Below are 22,327 nucleotides of genomic sequence, written 5' to 3'. Positions count from 1 at the left end.
GAAGTTTCACTGCACCGCCAACCACTAGCCATATTCCTCATGACAGAGACTCTCCAATCTTTTCAAACAGCTCTTACGTGCATGCCAAATACATTTCTGGAAACCACGTTACTAGTGAGATGGCTTCGTTAATTAATGAGGATTTTTAAAAAATACTTTATCTTGTTCAATAAAAAAAAATTAAGATAATCCATTATACACTATTAAAGAAAGCAAATGCTTACATAATGAAACTGGGGGGAACAGGAAAATAAAAGTAGAATAGTAAAATAAAGGCAGAGAGGCAAGTACTACATGAATTATGTGTCATCCAGGCCACAAGATTTTCACATTTGCTGGAGATGACATCGATTTGGATCTAAGCTTCTGACAGTCAAAGCAAAGGAAAAAAAATCTCTTTCAAGATTTGGTGTTCAGAAAATTAAAAACACACAGGTTATCCTACAGAAGTACAACTTTTATTTTATTTTATTTTTAAAGGAAAAAGTGATCATGGCTAAGAGAGAGTTGAGACAAAGAGGAATGTCCTCCAGCTAAGAGTAGGCTGACACATATCTGCAGATGTGCAAGTCTCAGAGCTTCCGTGAGCACAGCAGTGGTTTCACAGCCAATGGGTGGAAGAGGAAACCGGTTGGGAGTCCAGAGCTGTATTTAGGGAAGCTGGGAACTCTGGTTTCCACGTTCTTTTCAGTGACTCCATGGCTACACTTCTAATGTGACCTGCTACTGGGTCAATCTCAGGGAACTTGCCAGCTACCTGCTGCTCTCTCCTATGGGGCGGGGGCTTATATCAGAGAGAATACGGCAATCCAGCAAGTGCTCTGAGCCCTTTGGGAGGATCTAGACCTGCGTTCCTTAAAACAATGATGATTCTTGCCAGTTTCTACAGTTAAAGATGCTGCTTATGTAAGCTCAAAGGATATGAAAGGTCTCCCCAATAATACAGGAGAGGAAGGAGCACCAATTTGAAGAATTACAGCAAAAATTATAGATGCAAAAGTACTAAAATACTAGAAATATAATCACAAAGGACGATAAGAGGGATTCCAGGCATAAAATAGCTCAAGCAATAATTTATAAAGCATGTTTATTATTTTAAACTAGTAGGTTGTCTGTATTAGAAAGTTTAGGCTTATTGTCACACACACACACAAACACACACACACACACACACACACACACACACACAATGTTCCCCTTGACATCTCCCAAGATCGTCTTAAAGTGAAGCCTCCCCAGGACATGACACAGCTATGGAGGGCACGTAAGTGTTGCAGGATCTGAACTCGCTCCCCAGGGGAAGGTCTTGTAGGGGCGAGCAAGGGAAGGGCATAAGATTTTGTCTCCAAGATGAAGAGAGAGGGAAGGATGCGCCAGTTAGGTAAGGACTCAGGAAGTGACAGGCCCTGCAAATACACTCTGGCTCTTTCCCGAGACGTTCCCCGGAGACTGGCATCGCAAGGTGGTCTTCTCTTCATCTGTGGCCACTCCGGGTGGCCTTCTGCTCTTCAAGGCACCAGTCTCCCTCCATGACTGGTTCTCCAGAGCTGCCCCTTCTCTACCAAAGTGAAGGAGTGTGGGCACCTGGGCCCGTGGCGTGATGGCTTCAGCTGTTTGCTGGGCCTGTTTCCCCACGGCTTTGTTGGCTGGGACTTACTGATAAAGATGGAGACACAGTCTTGAGGATTTGTAGCAGAGAGCAGGCCAAAATAACAACGTGGCCTACTGATGCTCTCAAAAGATACAGGGTGTAAGTGGTGAGTGATGAGACCCAAACAAATGTGAAACACTGTCTCGCCCGCCCCCCCATTATTCTGGAGCAAGTCATTTTAGCTACGAGTCTGTGTTCCTCACCTGCAACAACAATAATATAATCATCTCTTCTGCATGAGATTCTTCCAAGGACTATTGAAATGAGTATAAAAGCACTGTGTAGAATACTGTAAGATGCTGTGCAAATATTAGCTATAATTATTCAGCATGACAACTCATTTTATGGTTTAAGATATTCAGGGAATCAAAGAATTATAACATCCCCAGAATCATATAAGTTGCACTTTTCTTTATCTTTCAAGTTTGGTCTCCCAAGATCCATGATTCTTCATGCAAACTGCTTTAACATGAAGCCATAATCAGGTAAATATTCAAAGGTATTAATGGTGAGCACCACAGGAAATTCTCCTACACGTCAAACGCTGTATTATAAACACATTTTCTTATTTTTATCTTCAAAATATACCTAGGAAAAAGATATATTTTTTAGGACTTAGAAAATTTTAATTTATTAAAGTTAAATATGGAAGCTGCTTAAAACTATAAATCCTTATGAAGCAAAGCTAAATTTTCAAACGAACAATATTTATGTAAGTTTGTGGTAATTAGATGCTGGGATCTTCAGATAACTCTATGTAAGTTAATTCTCATTTTTCAACACAAAAATCTCAAGCATAAATAAATGCTTTTGAAAATAGCATTAGGGAGGTCATTCTTTTAGTAAATTCTCAAAAAAAATCACCAAAAACTGAAAATTTTAACCAAATGATTGTGTCCGTGTTTACCCCATTTCATGAACATAGCATAAAATCTAAGGAAAACACAGATATCTAAGGAAGAAAGTCCTGCCAAAAGGGCTCATGAAATATGTGTAATTGGAAAAGGAAGAAATGTCAAAGGACAAAGGGGTAACATATAGATTTTCCAGCAATCAAGAGAGGCTCGAGGAGGGAGGGTGTAGTTCAGAGGTAGGGCGGGTATGTAGCATGCACGAAGTCCTGGGTTCAATCCCCAGTACCTCCATTAAAATAAACAAACAAACAAACAAACAAACCTAATTACCTTCCTCCAAAATAAAAAAAAATAAAAAATAAAAACAGAGGGGTTCAAGATCATGGTCCACTCTGGTCCCAGGAGACCTGGTTTACCTTCCTCAACACTGACTCTCGTGGTGACAGTCATCTACCTAAACAAAAGGAACAATCAAACTCCTCTTCCAAGAAAAGAGAATCTGATAACAGTTTGGTGGGAAGTTTTTTCTTCCCTCTTTGGTTTTCTAATACAAACATCATCTTTAATAAGTGCCCTGAGAGAATGAGTCAATCACTGGGTGACACCCTGAATACCGGGAGGCACGTGGGGGTGGGGTATGCAATGACAGAAGCCACAGCCGCAGCTCAGGAGATACACATTCCGTGCAGGGAGACAACACAGGTTTAATTTAAGAATGTAATCAACCTGGAAGCACCTAACAGGCTTCTGACGAGTGGTAAGTGCTCTAAAATGTGAACTGAATGTGGAAGTAGTGGCACATACTTGATATACATTAAGTGCCACTCTGAGTGATGATGACTACGACGATGATGATTATAGATGAGAGGGACGAGAACATTCACCTTTCACTGAGTGCCCACTGCGTGCCTGGCTTTCACACACTTAAGTTCACGCAAACCTTACAGCAGCCCTTCAGGTAGCTGTAATTATCTCCATTTACTGGAAGAAAAAGAGGCTCAGACGGATCTTTCTGAAGACGACAAGAGAATAAAAAGTCGAGTCACATTTGAGCTTGAGAGTCTGGGAACCCAAAGTCCATGCTCTTTTCTGCAGAGGAGGAGACCTGGGGTTCCAGACTTCTACGAGGTCCCTGTTTGGGGACTTCGCGAGTCCGTGACCTGCAGAAAGTGCAGACAGAATAGTATAGTATTGTATATATATGTTCCTTTTTCTGGGGAGCGAGTCTGTAGTTTCGGTTAGATTCCAAAGTGCCTGCTCTGTGCTAGTACTGCTCTGTCATGCACAGGCAAAGACAAATTTCTTTAGGAATTCAGAAAAGAGACAAGACCAGGTGGGTGGAGTCTCCGGAAAAGTTAGCTTCATGTAAGACGTGAGCTGCTACCCAGGCAAGAAGGACTGGGGGAATCTGGATCGGCCAAGAGGAGGCCTCCAGCTGGGGGTTCGGGAGTGAGAAGGGCTCAGCAGACGCAAGCTGGGTGACCCCTTAATTCTTCCCAAAACTGAGGCTTATTCCTCAAGGTTCATTTACAAAAATATAGCTTTGAAGCAGGTCCTTCCTTTCACATTTTGTCCCAAACTGTCTAGAAGGTGGGGCATTTCTCTAGTCACTGCAAGAGTGCTAATAACATTTTAAGACTGCCTGCATGCCCCCGCCATGGGATGCTCTCCTCTCCCAGGGGTGACAATTAGGGATGCATTCATGGTATTTTCTATGACTACTTTCTTGGCCTTGAGCTCAGAACCACTTCCATGAGAGTTGGCTCTAAGGCTGCTCAGTCGAAAACGATGATTCTCTAGAAAAAAAAAAGAAATTGTTTTCGGCTAACATTTCAGTTCCAAAAAAGAAGAAAATCAAAGCCTGTGCACAGGCACACGTGCACGCGCACACACACACACACACATGTATTTTTCCCCTGTTTAGAACTGTTTTTGTTTGGAAGAAAAAAACTTAAATAACAGGATTACCTGTATTCCCACAGTGTAAAATCAAGTAAAATCAAGCAGGGATGGTTTTAAAAAAATGTGGTCATCACTGGGGAGGAAATGTATGTATTTATGATAAGTGAGACACAGCAAAGGACTCAGGGTGCAGGCACTGTGAATGCTGACCTTTGCCCAGGAACAGCAGGATTTCAGGGCCTAATTCTCATGATTAGAGAACAAGCACTTACACGATTTCTTTTGCATCTATAACTACTGAAAAGGAGAATTCCTAAGCCAACACCATCTTTAATCACTAATAAATAGAAGGTGAGAGAAACAGAACAGCAGCCCTACATGATTTTATCGGCTAATAGTCTTCTTAAGGTTTAAGATGACAAATACTCACCGCCCCTACCAGAAGAGATGGCGTAGGTTAGCACTTTGAATGAGCCAAAATCTTCAAGCATCTGTAAGTTTTAGAATCCCTGGTACCAAGATGTTAAGAAATCAAAGACTTAGGTTTTTTTTTACCGATAATGCAATATTTCGAGGATTACAAAGTCCTGATGGAGACTAATATTCTTCTGCAACAAGAGAGCACAAATGCCCCAGACCAGTTATAAAGACAACAGTGACCCATATTTATACAACGTCGCATCTTTGTCAGAGATGTGCTAGGCTCATTTATCCTCAACGAAAACGTGGGTCACAGGTGAGGAAGGTGCTATTGGACCCATTTTATGGATCAGATCTTGTGGGTCAGGTCGAGTAGGTGTCTTTTCCAAAGTCCTCCAGACTAAATATCATGAGAACACATTCTCCATTAGAACTGGGGGCATCTTTTTAAAGCTCTTATTTTACAAAAAAAAAAAAGGAAAAAAAAAATGCGTTTTCCAAGGACCCACAGTACCTTAGGGACCAGAAGGGAGGTGTCCTGGCTCTCAATATCTTGCTCTGTCCACTAACAGGAAAAGTAAATGGGACATCGGATTCCTTTTTTAAAACATAAAAATAGAAGGTGCAGCGTTACTGCTGTCACAGGACGGTCTCTGCTCCTTGTTGGCAGGGTCTCACCAGAACATGCTGAACAGCTACTTAACAAGGACACCCCCACTGGTGGCCCATGACATCGTGCCCACTTCCCTCCTTCCCTACCTTGCTGATCCTAATTCAGACCCTCAGCAGAGCTTGCCTGCATCCTGCAAAGAGCCTCCAGACCACCCCTCTGGACTCCAGTCTCGTCTCCCTCCCATTCATGTCTGGCTTTCTAAACACAAGTCTCATCATGTTACTTCCTTGCTTAATATGCTTCTGTGGCTCCACAGGGCCCACAGGATATAACAGATCCCAGTGTGGGCACTGGGCAGAAAATCTAGCCTCTGGCCTCTGCCCATCTCCTTGGGTCTCTCTGTCTCTCGCGCCCCTGGCCCCACACTTTAGCCATACCCTGCACTTCTCTAAAGCAGCCTCCTCTTTACTGCCTCAGGGTCCCTGCCCCTGCCACTCCTTCTGTTTGCAATTATAATGACAGCTAACATTGTTTAATGATCTGCAGGCCATGGTGATGAGGGCTTTCCAAGTCTTACCCTATTTTAATTTCCACAGTCACCATATGAGGTAGGAAGTGTTGTTATCGCAATTGGAGAGATAAAGAAAGAAAGAATCTTAGAGATTTAAAAAGTTTCTCAAGCCTGCAAGTGGCAGAGCTGGGTCAGGAATCCAATTCCACCTGACTTCTAAGCACAGCTCCCTCCCCAGAATTCCCTGTCAAATAGGAGTTTGAGAAGCAGGGACTTCAGACGGAACTCCCAAAGTCTTCCCTCCTCTCCAATGCCGCTTGGAATAAAATGAAACCCGCTCCCTTGGGTGAGCGCTGCTTCCCTCTGCTCACCCAACGAGCTGTGTTCACCGCATCCCGGGATCTATCAGTGTGGACCGTAATTACACACTTTCCCCTTATCTCTGAATGTAAGGTCTTCTTGGGCAGGGCTGTTTTTGCACCTCGTTGTACTCCCAGCCCTCAGCACGGGGCCTGGGACACAGCACTGGCAAAGAAATCCTTAACATTGCTCTGTCCGGTGGTTCCAAAGCATCGATCCATCCAAGGCTAACTGAGAAGTCAAGGCCATGGGTGAGCCTGGCAAGACGCTCAAGTTATGCACGCCTCTTTATGCCACAGTGGTTTTTATTTATTTTCACAAAATGATAGTGGATAACCACATCCAAAATCCCCAGAGTTTATTTTGAAATTTTACTGGCTTAAGAAATTCTAAAGTCTAGGAGTTGCTAACCTGGTCAGTTACTCGCCCTGCCTAGGGGGCTGAGCCCCAGCACTCAGTGACACTGGGTGTCCCCAGTGTCCCCAGCTGCATCTTGTGACAAGCCTTACTTAGTCTGACCATACGTCTGACCTCCTCACTGCAACGGGGCTCTGAGATTTCCCCAGCAGTATGGGGAAAAGAAGTCTCAGTTCTGGCTTTAGGAATGTTTCTGGTGACTGGATGCGATTTTAGGGAGGCTATTAAAACAAACTACCTTTCAGTCTGATCCACAAGGTTCCCAGTTGGAGAAATCATGACAGCAGCCAGTGACTTCTAGAAGAGACTTGCAGGCTCCCCACATCAGCCCCCCAGAGCAAGCGACCCCTCTGGCTGTACCATCCAGGGAGCTGTCCGGGAGGAGAGCGTATATACAACCCTGATCCATCTGGTATTCACACAGCTCAGAGACATTTTCTCCTGGTAACCACAGAAGCCCATGACCCACCACTGACACTCCCTGATGGTTTTGAATGATAAGCAAAATCAGTTAACCATCAACCTATTATATACCAGATACAAAATCGGTGGCTTTAAAAAAAAATACTTCTCAACTAAGGCAAAGGTACATTTCTTAAATGATAGAAGCACCTGTGTTTTTTTTGGGGGGGGATGCACCAGTGGAATGAAGTAGCTCAGCCTATAAATTCCAGGAGCCTGAATTTGCTAAACCAGGTTAGCGATGTCAGATAAGCCGGTGGGGCTGGAATTCCCTTCCCCAGCTGCCACTTCTGCAATGAAGTCGTCAGGTTGTCTGTTCCACTGCCGACAGTGCTGCCAAGAACCCAACAGATGATTTCATTCCCAGATGAAGGAGGAAAACTAAAGTAGAGTGAGTCTATTAAGCACTTTCATCTGACAATAAAAATGAGTTAATGGCTAAAATGTGTTTTCAAAACGTTTTAACATTACAAGTAATGGCACTCAAATGGGAAAATGCCTTGAATTCTCATCCATCATTAATACCATGGTGTCCCTCAAAAGGGCTTGGCATTCCCGGTGGGATACAAGCTGCTAGAGTCGAGTTGGAAGGCAATCCATGGGAATTCTCAAAAAAAAAAAAAACCCACCCCAAAACCGAGAGACCATTATGGAGCCGAACAATTAAGTGCAGGTTTCAAATCATCCTTTCAGAAACCGAGTTCAGTTTTCCAAAATAGACTATTATCTCATCATTGCTAATTTCCCCATAAACATCAATATGACAGCAGCAAAAAGTCTCCAAGAAATGAGGGCAAAATTAGATTCATTTTTAGGGAACCAAAGTCCATGTCCTCTACCTCCCGCCAATTTCCAGTACTGGTGAATATAAAATAATGCGCCTGGGGCTGAGTTCGGGACTGGCCCACTGTGGAGAAGTCATTAGTGAATTTGTCCCCTTCCACTTGTGAAATCAAGAACATGGGAACGCCGAGAAGCCACGGAACTTTGGGCTGAATTCAGGCAGTCAGTGATTTAGATCGAACAGACTTAGTTCTCTCACATCACAAATCTCCTTTTTCCAGAATCACTTCTCTGGTATTGAAACCAACAAGAGCCAGACCATCTTCTTCCGCGCACGGGGCTGCAGAGGAGCATTGCTGTGTGGACTGTGGGTCGAGCCCTCCGCCTGAGATGCTGGAGGACTTCCTGGCTGCCCCCTCATCTCCGCTTCCTCCATTTCTAACCTTTAAATATCAGGCTCCAGTGGTCTTTCTTCACAACTTTTCTCACCTTGCCAGGTGAGACCCTCTAGACTCTGGTTTTCATCCATACGCGGATAACTTCTCAACCTCTAGCCCCCAAATGGACCTCTCTCTGCAACTCTAGGTCCATAAATCTAAGGGTATTTCCTGCCAGCAGAGCAATTTTGGGAGTATCTTAATATCCTTAAGTTCTGCCCTCCCCCAGTGTCCTCCTCCTTCCTTGTTCAAAGGCATCATTAAATTATGAGCCCCAAACCTGAGTGTCACCTGAGCTTTCTGCATCTACTGCACCCCTTAAATCCACTCTCACCAAACTTTATCCAGGACTTTCCACCCCTTCCTCGGCCCCACCTCTTCTCTAAGCCTTTCTCCTGGCCGAAATCTCTCCTCATCGCCTCTGGTCACTGTCTTTCGATCTCTCTCACGTCCCCCTAATCCAACACCAGAGACCCCGAGCACCTCGGGTCATGCACCAGACTCTGAGCATGTTATAGGAAATGTCACGTGTAGAATAAATGCTGGTGAATCAAACCTTTTTCATTAGCCTAAAATAAAAAAAGAAGAAGAAGAGGAAAGAAGAAGGCTTTGCCCCGACTCTGCCTGGCTTTCACTCCCCCAGCAGCTGCATCACACACTGGTGCTTGTGGTTCCTCTGCCTCCCTGGTTCGCTGTCAGGTGGTGAGATAGGACCTCGCAGGTCAAGGCACAGGGAGGCACCGTGCTGGTGGAAGGAGTCCTTCTGAGAAGTGAAAGTCCCCTGGAGAATCTCACCCGCCCCAGTGCCACAGACTGACTTGATTTGTAAAAGTCTGTTTTTCTCAGATGCTGAGTTTTCTTAAATTGGGACCCACCTGTGCACGAAGGGTATCAAAGGAAGCTTTGGGATGGACGTGTCAAAGCACGAGAGGTACTACTTCCCAGACCAGATTTATTTGGGAGGGTGTTGGATATCAAAAAATTACAGAAGTACCAAAAAGACCCACAAAAGCCATTTCACACACTGAAATCTTGAAGAATTTGAAGCCGAGGGAGGCTGGCATGGTCCATTACATCTCAAGCATCAAGGTCATCTAAAGGGCTGAGAAACCTCCCCTGAAATTTCAGAGGCAGGAGTGGCTCTGCTTTTATCTCCAGTTTCAAAGTACTCGTCATTGCAAACTGAAGTACTGTTTTAAAATAAAAACCCCGGCTTGACCCCCCCAAGCAAGCGGTGATGACCATCACTGTAAGCTGGGACAGTAAAGGTGGGTGAGGTGGGGGTTTGCTGAGGGCCAGGAGGCAGGGCCCTTGTGGAGGGAGCTGCCTCCCAGTGGGATGTGGAGTCAGCTGGGTAGAAGGAAGGCTTGTTTTAGTGTAAATGCTTCCCACGCTGGCTGTCAACTTGAAATGGGTGCAATTTTTTACATGGTATTCAAAGCAGTAAAACCTGACCTGAAGCTCTCTTTCAAGTTTCAGCTCCTCTGAACTCTCTGTACTTGGGTCGCAGCAGAACACGGACAGGGCCGACAGCTCTGGACTTGTTTCTCAGTTTTTTTCTTTTTTCTTTTTTGCTCCTGCTGCTGCTTCCTCCCCCTTGCCTCTGCCTATGGATGTCCTGTCTGTCTCTCAAGGCCCAAATCACATAGCATTTCCTGGATCACAGGGTAAGTCTATTTTTAGTTTTTTGAGGACTCTCCATACTGTCCTCCATGATGGCTGCACCAAACTACATTCCCACCAGCAGTGTAGGAGGGTTCCCTTTTCTCCACAGCCTTTTCAGCTTTTGTCATTTGTGGACTTTTGAATGATGACCACTCTGACTGGTGTGAGGTGATACCTCACTGTAGTTTTGATTTGCATTTCTCTGATAATTAGCAGTACTGAGCATTTTTTAATGTGCTTATTGGCCATTTAAATGTCCTCATTGGAGAATTGCTTGTTTAGGTCTTCTGCCCATTTTTGCATTGGGTTGTTTGTTTGTTTTTTCTGTTTTGTTTTGTTATTAAGTTGTATGAACTGTTTATATATTCTGGTAATTAAACCTTTGCCAGTTGCATCATTTGCAAATATTCTCTCCCATTCCATAGGTTGTTATTTTGTTTTGCTTATGGTTTCCTTTGCTGTGCAAAAGCTTATGAGTTTAATTAAGTCCCATTTGTTAATTTTTGCTTTTATTTCTCTTGCCTGGGTAGACTGCCCTAGGAGAACATTGCTAAGATGTATGTCAGAGAATGTTTTGCCTATGTTTTCTTCTAGGAGGTTTATCATGTCTTGTCTTACGTTTAAGTCTTTAAGCCATTTTGAGTTTATTTTTGTGTATGGTGTGAGGGAGTGTTCTGACTTCACTGATTTACATGCTGCTGTCCAGTTTTCCTAACACCACCAAAAGAAGAGACTCTTTTCTCCATTGTATATTCTTGCCTCTTTTGTTGAAGATTAATTGACCATAGGTATGTGAGTTTATTTCTGGGCTCTCTGTTTTGTTCCATTGATCCAAATATCTGGTATGATCCAGCAATCCCACTCCTGGGCATATATCTAGAGGGAACTCTAATTTGAAAAGATACATGCACCCCAGTGTTCATAGCAACACTGTTTACAATAGCCAAGACATGGAAACAAACTAAATGTCCATCAATAGATAACTGGATAAAGATGTTGTGGTATATTTATACAATGGAATACTACTCGGCCATAAAAAAAATAATGCCATTTGCAGCAACATGGATTGGACCTAGAGATCATCATTCTAAGTGAAGTAAGCCAGAAAGGAAAAGAAAAATGCCATATGATATCACTCATATGTGGAATCTAAAAAAAAAAGAAAAAAGAGGACACTAATGAACTCATCTACAGATTTACAGACATAGTAAACAGTCTTATGGTTACTGATGAAAGGGGGTGAGAAGGGATAAATTTGGGAGTTTGAGATTTGCAAATGTTAGCCACTATATATAAAAAAAGATTTTAAAAAGTTTCTTCTGTATAACACAGGGAACTATATTCAATATCTTATAATCATTTTTAATGAGAAAGAATATGAAAATGAATATATGTATATAATGCACGACTGGGACATTGTGCTGTACACCAGAAACGGACACATTGTAACTGACTGCACTTCAATTTAAAAAAAAAGAAAAAAAGAGAGAAAAAAAAACCTAAATAGCATTTCTTCCCAGAAACCTCTTCCCTGACCCCCAGGCTGAATTGACAATCTCCCCTTCTTTGCTGTGAATTCCTTCAAGGGCTATGTCTTCTTCGCTTTCAGGATGTTACCCATTGCAGTGCCCACTCCTCCCCACTCAAGTTCCAAGCACAGGTCCAGCCCACAGTCTCCTCATTTCTGTCCACTGAAATGGAATGGAAGTTTCGATCAGCAGTCACTGTGGAGCAATGACAGTAAGACTGTCAACTGCAAACAAGCTGAAGACAGGAAGAGTCACTGAGAAGAGGAAGAGGTCGGAGAAAATAAACAAAGTAGAGATATTTTGGGGTGCTTGACTCTATTGTTTTATGATCCTAATCAATGGCTCAGAATCAGATGAAGACCAGCTTTCTTAGAAAATGCACCCTTGGACAGACCCACATATTTTTGCACATAATTCCAGGAGGTCCAATACACACAGTGACGCCCAGGAATGGAAACCCCTCATTTATTTTAAAATCTCCAACTTCAGTGTATGGACAGCCAGGCAGAATGAGGGAGGTATTTCCAAGTGCATGGACCACAGACCACACCAAAAGGGAAAAGGAAACAGCACAGGCTGGAGACCTTGGGCAAGTCTTTACTCTCCTGAATTTGAATTTTCCTCCTCTGTAGAATGCAAACCATATTTCCTTGGCAGGGTCGTCATTGGGTAAATAAGATAATACAGGTAAATCACCCGGTGTAGAATCTGGTATGCACCCTCCGGTTGCAAGTTCGTTTTCTGCACCTCCTGTCTTGCATATAAAGAATTGCAACCACAAAGCAAACAAGTCATTTCCCTTTCAGCAATAAATTCAGCACGGCTGCTTTGGAGCCAGGAAAGAAAGCGACTCAGACCACACCGGCTCGGCGCAGAGGTGAAGCCGGTGCTCAATGGCTGCTGCGGGCTCGTTCGCGTGCCTATTAATCATACAAGAGCCCGCTTATGACAAACACAGGTCACTCCCTTTGCATGACGAGGCCTATGGGTCCACAGAGGCCCATTATCCAAAAAAAAAAAAAAAAAACCCAGAGCATTGTAGGCGACGCGGACGAAGCCGAGTGCACACACACAAGAGGACATTGTGAGGCTGTTTGCACAACCCCGCAGTGCTCCTCGCGGATTTCCTGCCAAGGAGACATTTCGATCTCAAGGAGGCGGCTGCAGACGTTTGCTCATGCAACATGGCTTCGGGCCGCGGGCTGGGAAAGTCGGGGACGCGGCGCCCTCTGCTGGCCATCCTCGGAACTGCAGGCGGGGACAGGCGGGTGATAACGCAGGACGCTCTCAGCATCCGCCCCCTTCTCCCCTTTCCTTTCTTAAGGAGTGCAGAGCCACTGCCATGAGCTTTGGGGTCTGGAAAGCCTAGTTCCCGTCTCATCTGTAACATGTATTAGTTGCAGGTCAATGTCACCCCTCAGATCTTACTTTCCTAGGTGGCGTCCACAGCTCCCATTTGAGTGTGGCAAGGACCAAAGGACATGACACACGGGGCAGGAAGCCCTGTGGAACAAACACCTGTACTCCCCTTCTCCACCTGCCTCCATCAGGGTGGACATCGTCGTCTGGCCTCTGGAACTAGGAAAGGAAATCAACAAGCACCTATTGGTAGGTTTCAGCTTAAACTACAGCCAGTGTTTAGAGCAGATGTGTGACCTCCTGATGTCTCTCTAACTCTTTTCCAAACTCCTTTCCCTTGCTTTACAGTGTGTGTTCTGTGTTGGCGAGGGCGGCCTTGACACCCACTACTCCACCCCGCATCTGAAATGCCCCGCCTTCAGGACAGGCGCCACTGAAGGTGGGGGAGGGGTGAGCTGGCAGAAATTCTCTGCTAAGTTGTCCTTCGCAGGGATAAAAGACAGACCACTCTTGGGTTTGAATCCCAGCTCAGCCATTTATTAGCTGGGTGGTCTTAATCAATGCACTGAACAACATTTACTTAACCTCCCAGAGTCTGAGTTTTAATATGAGTAAAACCAAGATGATTTCAACCTCTGCAAGGTTTTAGAAATAGTAACACAACACTTGTAAGCAGTGGGACACATAAATCCCGTAATCACTATCACCATTGTTATTTTTATTGTTCCGACTTCTGGTGTTAGTTCTGTCCCCCTGCCAGGAAGAAGAGTTCCTCTTTCCAACACAACTGTTAAGCCCTGTGAGGGCTTTAAATACCATCTCAGAGGACAGATGCTGACGACTTGCACGTGTAAAACTATCACCCTGACCCTTTCGCTTGAACTCCAGACTCGTTTATCCCATTGACTGCCTGACTTCCAACAGATGCCTCAAACTTAACACATCCAAAATTAAAGTGTTGCTTTCTCCCCTAGACATCTGCCCCTTCTCCAGTCTTTCTTCTCTCAATAAATGGCAAATCTATGTTTCCAGACACTCAGTCTAAAAACATCAGTGGCATCCTTGGCTTCTCTTTTTCCTCACACCCTATATCTAAGCTGAAAAGTCCTATCAGCTCCCCTCTTTAAGATATAGCTTGAATTTGCTCATTTCTCACACCCTCCGCCATCAAAGCCGTAGACCAACGCACAAGCCACCGCCAACTCTTGCGAAGTGAGTATCGAACTCACCTCCTAAACAGACCTCCCAGCTCTGCTCTTGCCCACTTCCAGTCGCTCAGTTGGTGACCCATCCAGCAGCTCTCATGGGGTTTTGAAAGTTTCAACATGTCACTCCTCTGATTCAGTCTCTTCAATGGCTTCTGCTTCACTTAGAGTAAAATACAAGATTCTTAGCACAGTCAGCAAGGCCCTGGGTCACATGACCCAAGGCAGTTCATCTCCCCCTCCTCCCCCTCCTCCGATGGGCTCTGGCCTCTGCCCTTTTTCATTCTTGAACTTATCACCTGTGTTTCTGCCACAGGATCTTTGCTGGACCTTCTGCTTAGAATGTTGTCCCCAATATATCTGCACGGTTTTTCTTTAGGCCTCTGTTCAGGGTTTACTTTTCAGTGGAGCCCAACCTAACCACCCTCTCCAAAATCACACTTCGCCCCACTCCCCAGTCTCCATCTTTATATTTCTTTTTCTTCTCCATCGTCATTGATGGATACACCCCCAACTGCTAGACGCGGCCCTGGTGCACAGCGGGAACTCCATTCACACAGGTGGAATGAATGAAGCTATTCCTTCATGAACACAATTCCCAAGATGCCCTGGGACTTCCCTTCCAACAAAACATACGTTTCTTCCTCCAAAGTCACGGGAGGAGTGGCTCGCAGGCCATCTGTCCTTTTGGTCAGACACCGCTCTTGTTTGTATAAGAATAGGGGAGAAGTCGTCATTCTAGGGGATGAGGGGGGTGCCTGGTCAGTGAGCATGGTTCTCAAGAGGAACACCATGAACTTATAAAGCAGAAACTGTGTTTTGGGGGAAGCAGAGGGAGAGAAGTTTGGGAGAATCAGCTGGGGACTTTGAATCCAGAAAGCAGGACCAGGGACACTGCAGGGCAGAAATGCCACTTGGCGCCTTGGTTGGGTCAGATGGTTACTGTGTGATCCTGGGCCTGAAGGACACAGAAGCTCCCAGTGACTGCAAGTTCTCTGCAAGGCCACCGAGTGCCCAGGGAGTCATGGCTCTTGTCCTAATCTCATTTCAGCCCCGTATTTGCTACACAGCTTGGGAGAAGGCCATTCCCCCGCTCTGGGCCCCCTCCTGTCCTCCGTCACCCGCCAGGACCGGCTAGATGACCTGGGAAATGCCTCCCCGTTTCAGCATTCTGAGGTTTCGTGCCACGGGAACGTTCAACAGGTTCCCAAAATGTATTCAGCCCACCTAATGCCGAATGCTTAGGAAACAAAACTGCGTGCTAACAGCACTCCTGGAGAGCATCCCTGGTCCGGGTCCCTGAAGCCCTTTGGAGTTCAAGCTATTTGGGAAGGACGGTGGTGACAGGTTCCCAGCACTTCTGCATGCACCATGCTATTTCAAAACTGGCCACAGCTGCAATCAGGAAGTGCTTACAGAGTTTACCTCTGTGAAAAAGCAGTAAGTCAGAAATCAGGCAGACCATTTAAACCACTAAAGAGAAATTGTCCTCAAGCCCTTGTGCATTTTTGAAGCATCAAATGTCATGAAATGCACAGATAGGCTAATTACAACTAATGTTCACATACTTGATAAAGACGGCCCCAAAGTACTTATATTAGGTTTAATCCAGCGTGTGTATTCAGAAGTTTAGTATGCTGTTCAGACTCTTTTCCTTTGGAATTTCAGGAGCAATTGGAGAGCCACTACAGTCCCAGCCCCAGGAGCCCAAATCAGGTCTCACTACAATGGAGGTAAAAGTAAAACTGGAAGATGAAGGCACTAGTGGTTGGGGATGATTTGCAAAAACCAAAGCTATGCCCACTGGCTTTCAAAAAAATTCCAAGAGATGATGAAACGATGCTGTTAATTCTCAAGGCTTTGGAAGTCTACTTACTTTGCCCAGGAAATGGCAACAGTGGGCGGGAATAAGTAACAAATTCTTTTCAACATTTCTAGAAATCACCAGTACAACTGAAGATGCTGTTCAGTTGATAAAATGCTATCGGCCCTGCCAGCTGATCTGTCCACCCACACGTCACGTCACACTGGATTCGATTCAGCTGATTTCCATCTCCACCCACACCCCACAGCCCTCCCTCCCCTGCCACTAGCTCCCAAGTTAGAACTGACCTCTTCCTTCCTACGGCCTCAGTATATACACCCTGCATATCCTGTATATATTTCTGTCAAAAACATGACATGCATACGTGTCTGCGGAGGGCCCTCACTGCTGAGATCACACTCAGTGTGGTTGGTGGAGCTGATAGAGCTTGCAGGCTGTGATCTTCAATGATCTTGAGATCTGTTGACAGATTCCAGTCTTCTGGTTAGGATGAAGTGACTGGCCCAGTTTTCCTAGGTAACTTTTAAACCTGCCATGAAGGTAGTTCCTGTCAGGCAGACTTACCTCCCCCACCAGCCTGGGGCCCGAGGTGCAGCCTGCCCAGTCCTGGGGGGATCCCCTGCCCTCTGCACCTCTCCTGGCAGCCCCCCGAACCCTCCCCCAGCACCTCTCTACACTCCTGTCACCCTGCTTACCTGGGTCTGCCTCTCCCCTGGAAAGTGAACACCCCAGCACGGGGACTGGGACTGACTTACGTGTGAATCCAAAACAGTTTGCTCAGGAAATACACGTTTCTGAATAAATGACAAAGTGAGTGGACAAGAGATGGTGTGGATGCCAAAATCTGGGCCCAGGGACCTCTCGTCAGAGTGCCAGCCATCAACTCAGAGAGAGGGAAAGAGGGAGGGAAGGGGGAAGGGTGGGCGGGAAGGAGAAACTCGAGAGAGGGAAGGAGGAATGAAAGGAAGGAAGAAAGGAGGAGAGAGGGAAGGAAAATCGTTCCCCCACGTTCACGCCTAGTTTAAGAGAGATGTAACCGGCCTTGGGCACATAAAGAAACAGACTCACGGGACCTCATGCTCTGCTGCGCAATCAGAAGACAGAAAACCTGAGTCCTCAGAAAAGCAAACTCGGGCCTCAGTGATGCACAAATTAACTTCTGAACAAGGCATCTCCTGCTCCTCCTAGGAGGAGACAGCCAGAGACTCGCTTTCGCACAGGGAGGCCTGTGGCGCCATCTCATGTCCAGGGGCAGAGCTGGGAGAAGTCCAATGTCAGGGACAGGCGGGGCCACGGACCAGCGTCTCCTCCCCAAGGCGGGGTGGAATTGCATCGTGCGGATGCTGCGCTTTTAAATCAGAACTCCTGCACGGCGAGAACGTGCATGTTCTGAAGTGGTCTCGCCTCGTCTCGCCTCGTCTCGCCTCGGGGCAGGTGAGCGGCAGGGAGAGTCCTGTCCCAGGGGAGGCCTGGCCCACGACTCTTGGGTCATCTTTCCTAACATGTAACATAGCCGACCCGGAGGGCCCTGAAGCTGATATCTGGAAGACTCCAAAAACGACTTTGCTCCATCCCTGCTTCCCAAATCCTCATTCTCAGATGATCAGGGAAGTAGCAGCTGCTGACGGGGTGTCAACCCCGCACTCAGTGCCGTTTCAAGTGCCGTCCACGAATGATCTCATTTAAAGCCCATAATAACCCTCCAAAGGAGATGAGCTGTTTGGCTTTACGAGTTACTGAAGTGATGGACTTCTGCTAAAACACACAGCGTTTCTTTGGGCAAATGTACCAGCTTGCAGTTACGTACTTTCTCCACTAAGAGGCGTGATCATCTCACGGTAAAAATGCCGGTCAGCGCAGCTACTTAGTATAAAAGCAGAAGTTTGTAAAAAGAACAAAGCAGAGGGATCAATTTCAACGCCCTGAATATATTCTAAACGTTGTTCCTCTTAGTAATCAAAAGGGTGCAAATTCACAGCTGCAGTAGCCAAAGCTTACTTAACACAGTAACGCACTTCATTCTTGTTCAAGGTCAGTTCAAAAGCACTGGTCTTGACCACTTTGCCAGAAATGGAGCCCTGACATTTAGGAGAGAAAAATTAATAGATTCAACCATTTGGCTTAGTCATCATTCTCCCCAGCCCCTTTCGCTAATTCCTTAAATCACGTTTTCCACCAAGAAAAACATGTCTTGTGGCTGAATCAACTTGACTCAAGTTGCAAAATGTAAAGAGTAAAAGAAAGAAAGAAAAGGTTGAAATCCTCTCCAAGCTCATCGAAATGAATTTAGACAGCTCATTTTGGTGACATGTCCACTTAAAATTATATTTGTGATCTGGGAAATACTTTGGAAAGGCAAATTAAGAGAGTGGGAGACCCTCCATCAGCGATCTGTACCCCCAACCCTGTACATTTACAGACAGATGGGCGTCTGGAAGTGCAGTGTTGCTTTCAGAGAGGACGCTCCTGCCGGAAACCCGAATACACAGAGAAGGCAGCACAGTCACCGTGGAACTTCCCTGTTTGGATTGATCCAGCAAGACCACAATTAAAGCAAACAAACAAACTCACCAAGTTTATCTCCAGATTTATGTGGAAGTCCAGCCCTGCTCCGGATGACTCAACCATGCACTGTCCTGGTTTAAACTTCACCCTGCAGCTGGCGTTCCCAGGCTGGTGTCTGTGGCCGCAAGTGACTAAATTTGAAAGCTATGCCCTGCATCTGCACTAGGGCACCCGGTCCTCATGGACAGATCAAGTGCTGTTTAGGCTGTTTCTAAATTCCACTTGAAGATAGCAAATTGTGATTCAAGCACTAGGTCTGGGGCTGCCCGGCAGTTCCCACCAGCTGAGGACCCAGCTAAACAGATTAATCTCAGGTCATTCGGTGGCGTGGAAAGTGGAGTGTGGGAAACACACTGGAGAGACAGTGGAGGCTCATCTCTCACTTACCAGCCTATGGCCTTGGCCGTGAGGTTGAGAACCAATGCGCTAGACTAAGGATGTGTTCCAGTGTCAAATCCACTTTTCATCCCGTAGCTCACAAGTAAATGGTTATTTTTAGAATTGATGGATTTAAGAGAAATGAAATCAGGACTTCCCCTTGTATGGGTTTCACATTCATTTTGTCTTAGGAGTGAGTTCATTTATGGGCGTCAGCTGGCACAAACCAAAGCTCAAAAAGGAAGCAGGGAGAGCGTTTCATAAGCCCCCAGTGTGGACCAGGCTTTGTGCTGAGTGCCTGTCATACAGGATCAGAATCCCGGAGGCTGGGGCTGCATGATTACAATGTCTTTACTCTTTCCATTCTCCTAGCCTTGGTTTACTCATCTGAAAAAAGGATCAGACAGAAGCTAGAATGGATGACCTCACAGATCCCTTGAAACTGTTAGCTTCCATGAAATTTCCAAGGCAAAAACGCTCTCTGTAAATCTTTGTTAAAATAGAAAACCCAGGTGTTAAATGCAACATTTGCTTACTTAAGACAAAAAAGCAAAAAACAAAAACCAGAAAACAATCAACCCATTGTATGCAGCAATTAATTAACATGACTCACTAATGTCTTGTCCGTTACTGACCAGGCATCTCTCGGAACCAACACCGGCAGCTCCCGATGGGCTCTGCCCAGGATGTTAGCAACTCAGGGCTGTCCCTCCTGGGGCGTGGCCCAGAAGATGCTCGGGGCGCACACGGCAGGCGCCCCCTTCCTACCCTGCGCCGGGGCCACAGGTTGGCATGGTGACATCCGAGACAGTCCTCACTGGGTTCCCCCCTTCCCTTTCACGCTGTTCTCACTGTGTGAGATCTTGCCCCAGAAGAACAGAGAAATCCTGAGGGCGAGGTCTGATGTCAGGGCAGAACAAGCCAGTCTTTGTCAGGCCCTTCAAGGAGGAGGCCCGACCAGGGCTCCCGGGCCGCACACAGAGGGGCCTGTGCTCGCTCTGCCTGGAGCAGCGGGGCGGCTCTGAGCTGCGCTGTGGGGGCCCTCCGCTGGCCCACCCCGAGCCCTCTTCCTCGCAGACACCAGAGCCAGGCAAAGTGGAGGATCTCCACCTGGCACCCGCAGGCATTCCACACGGAAAAGGGTAAGGCAGAGCTTACCGCCCACAGCGACACCAAAAATCACTCCCAAGCCATCCCACCCCCTTTAGCTCTCCTCCCAGTCTCCCATTCAGCACGGCAACCCTCTCCCTAAGTCATCCTTAGTTCACTCCTCCATCCTCTCTCAACCCACTGTCTGCGTACCCCCGCTCCTGCCTCCATCTCCTCCTTGCCACCCCCTCCACTCCAGACCCCCCAGCGCCTCCGAGAAGCCGTTGGTCAGGGAACTCTCCAGCCTCTGGTCTCCTAAAAGGCCTGGCTTGTTCTCACGGCACAGGAGTCCCACACTAGTGATGTCTGACTGCGTCTGTCATGTTGCCGATCCAGCTTTGAGACCCCATCACCTTGACTAGTTCTGCACACAGGAGAGGTCTAGTAAACAGCCTTCAAATGCCTGGACCCACAGCACATCCCAGAAACTGACTTTGAATAGAATAATCAAGTGAGGCTTTAGATCAAAGGAAAAACAGCGAAGAACGCTTACTGAGCCCTTACCACGTGCCAGGCCCCACTCTGCGCCCTGCCGTGCATGAACTTGTGTCATGATCAGAGCAGCCCTGTGAGGCAGGACTGCTGGCTCTCCTCACTCTGCAGATGAGGAAGGTGGAGGAGAAAGGTCCAGCGAACCTGAGCTCCCCAGAGGTGGATCCCAGCCCGGGCATCCGGCTTCGGTCTGCACCACTAACCACAGCGTCACACAGCCTCTCACAGTGACCACGTGAAAACGAATCTCACCCAAAGTCCACTCCGATGCACGCCATTTGTTCCGTGGCCTTCCTTAAAACTAGGGACACAGGCTTTTGCAAATGTCACCACATTTCCGGCTCCTTGTATGCTACGTTATAATAACAGAAGGAAATTGGTAGACTGCCACGGCCCTTCTTCCTTGGCCAGCAGCAGAGTCAGGCAAGAAAGAGCTGACATGTGGGGAAGGCGTCCTGTGGGGAACGGGTGGCCCCGCGGAGGTCCTCAGAGGGAACATCTCCAAGCCTGCGTCCAGCATGAGCAGTCCTGCAGAACTCCTCTCTCTGCCAGTTTTGCGGTCTGCCCTGACCCCTGGGTTCCTTCCTGCTTTCCAGGAAGGGTGCCCGACACCTGGAAATAGAACCAGCTGTCTTATCAGGTAGTGAGCACCCCGTCGCTGGAAGCACGTGAGCAGACACCTGCAGGGCAATGTGTAGTGTGTTTGCTGGCACCAGAGGGATCTGCAGAGGATCTGGGGACACGAGCACGCCCGACTCCACGACGGGATGCCACTGCTCCGCCCAGGCCTGCGTCTGGAAGTGCTGGGTGTGGCCCCTTCCAAGGCTGACACTTAGTTGTAGAATCACCTCCTGGGTTTACCAGAAGCTTCACTGTTCATAGCTAGGGGGACACAGAGCACGTATGGCCGAAGAGGGGCACTTAGAGGAGTGTTTGAATCCTGACCGCCTGACAGCTGTGGGCCTTGGGCAGGACGCTTCATTCCCTGAGCTCAGCTTCCTGTTCTGGAGCTGGCGTTGAGACGCCCTCCTGGTGTGCTGTGAGCATCCAGCACCTCGGTGTGCACAGAACTTGGCACATCCCGGGACACGTGCGGGTCAGCAAGGTCGAGGCTAACCCATGCATCCACCTTCCACAAGTGTGACTGGAGGTCATCGGCACTAAGCTCTGTGCCACAGTAGAATAAATTCCATATAATATATATGTGCGTATACATATATATGCACTTACACTATATACTTCTATATATGAGGGTGTGTATACACACAACCACACAAACATATATAGACAGATATGTATTTTTTCCCCGAGAGAAAGACAGAAGGACAGATAGAGTTTAAAAATCTCTTGTAGTTTTTACTGCAAAGAAACAGACCCAGTTCTTTGTAAATTTGAATTTTGACATCAGACAGCTATGCTGTTAAATCTGTGTTTCTGGAAGATGGAACTGGATTCCTCCTCCTCCTTCTGCTTCTTTTCTTGATCCTCATCATCCTGTTCTGCTCACTAACACCTCCGTGGGGGTCACAGAAGAAATGAACTCGTATTAGTCAATTTGATTCTTTTTAGTTACTGCTGGGAATGAGGTGGGAGGATGAGAAGGTAGCGACTAATAGATTTTTAAAAAGCAGAGTTGAGGCATTATCTGTGTGTGATGACGAGCAGTCTGGCTATTTCCTCCCCGCCACCAACCCCGAGAATTGAGTGTTGGCCTTCATTTATGAGAGTGCTGTTCCGGACTCTCTCCCAG

General features: G+C 46.6%; 1 protein-coding gene across 5 annotated transcripts in view; it reads right to left on the bottom strand.

Moving 5' to 3' along the window:
• The window catches only part of CYRIA (CYFIP related Rac1 interactor A), a 96,708-nt gene that overhangs the window by 29,149 nt on the left and 45,232 nt on the right, over positions 1-22,327 (bottom strand). For 2 of the 5 annotated variants that reach the window (XR_010384269.1, XM_064494719.1), the window contains exons 1-2: positions 16,358-16,621; positions 14,193-14,331 (exon numbers count right to left, since the gene is read on the bottom strand). The exons of 2 other annotated variants lie outside the window; for them this stretch is intronic. Coding sequence is in view for 1 of the 3 variants with exons in the window: in XM_064494719.1 (XP_064350789.1) it covers positions 14,193-14,290 (98 nt within the window). In the remaining 2 variants the exon portion in view is untranslated. Of the gene's footprint in view, positions 1-14,192; positions 14,332-16,357; positions 16,622-22,327 lie in introns of those variants that run through there. One more of the 5 variants, XM_064494720.1, reaches the window with a different exon arrangement.

This window comes from Camelus dromedarius, chromosome 15 (assembly GCF_036321535.1).
Source record: "Camelus dromedarius isolate mCamDro1 chromosome 15, mCamDro1.pat, whole genome shotgun sequence".
NCBI classification, from domain to species: domain Eukaryota; kingdom Metazoa; phylum Chordata; class Mammalia; order Artiodactyla; family Camelidae; genus Camelus; species Camelus dromedarius.
Note: the sequence above shows the minus strand (reverse complement) of the source record. Positions and strands in the feature narration are given on the sequence as shown.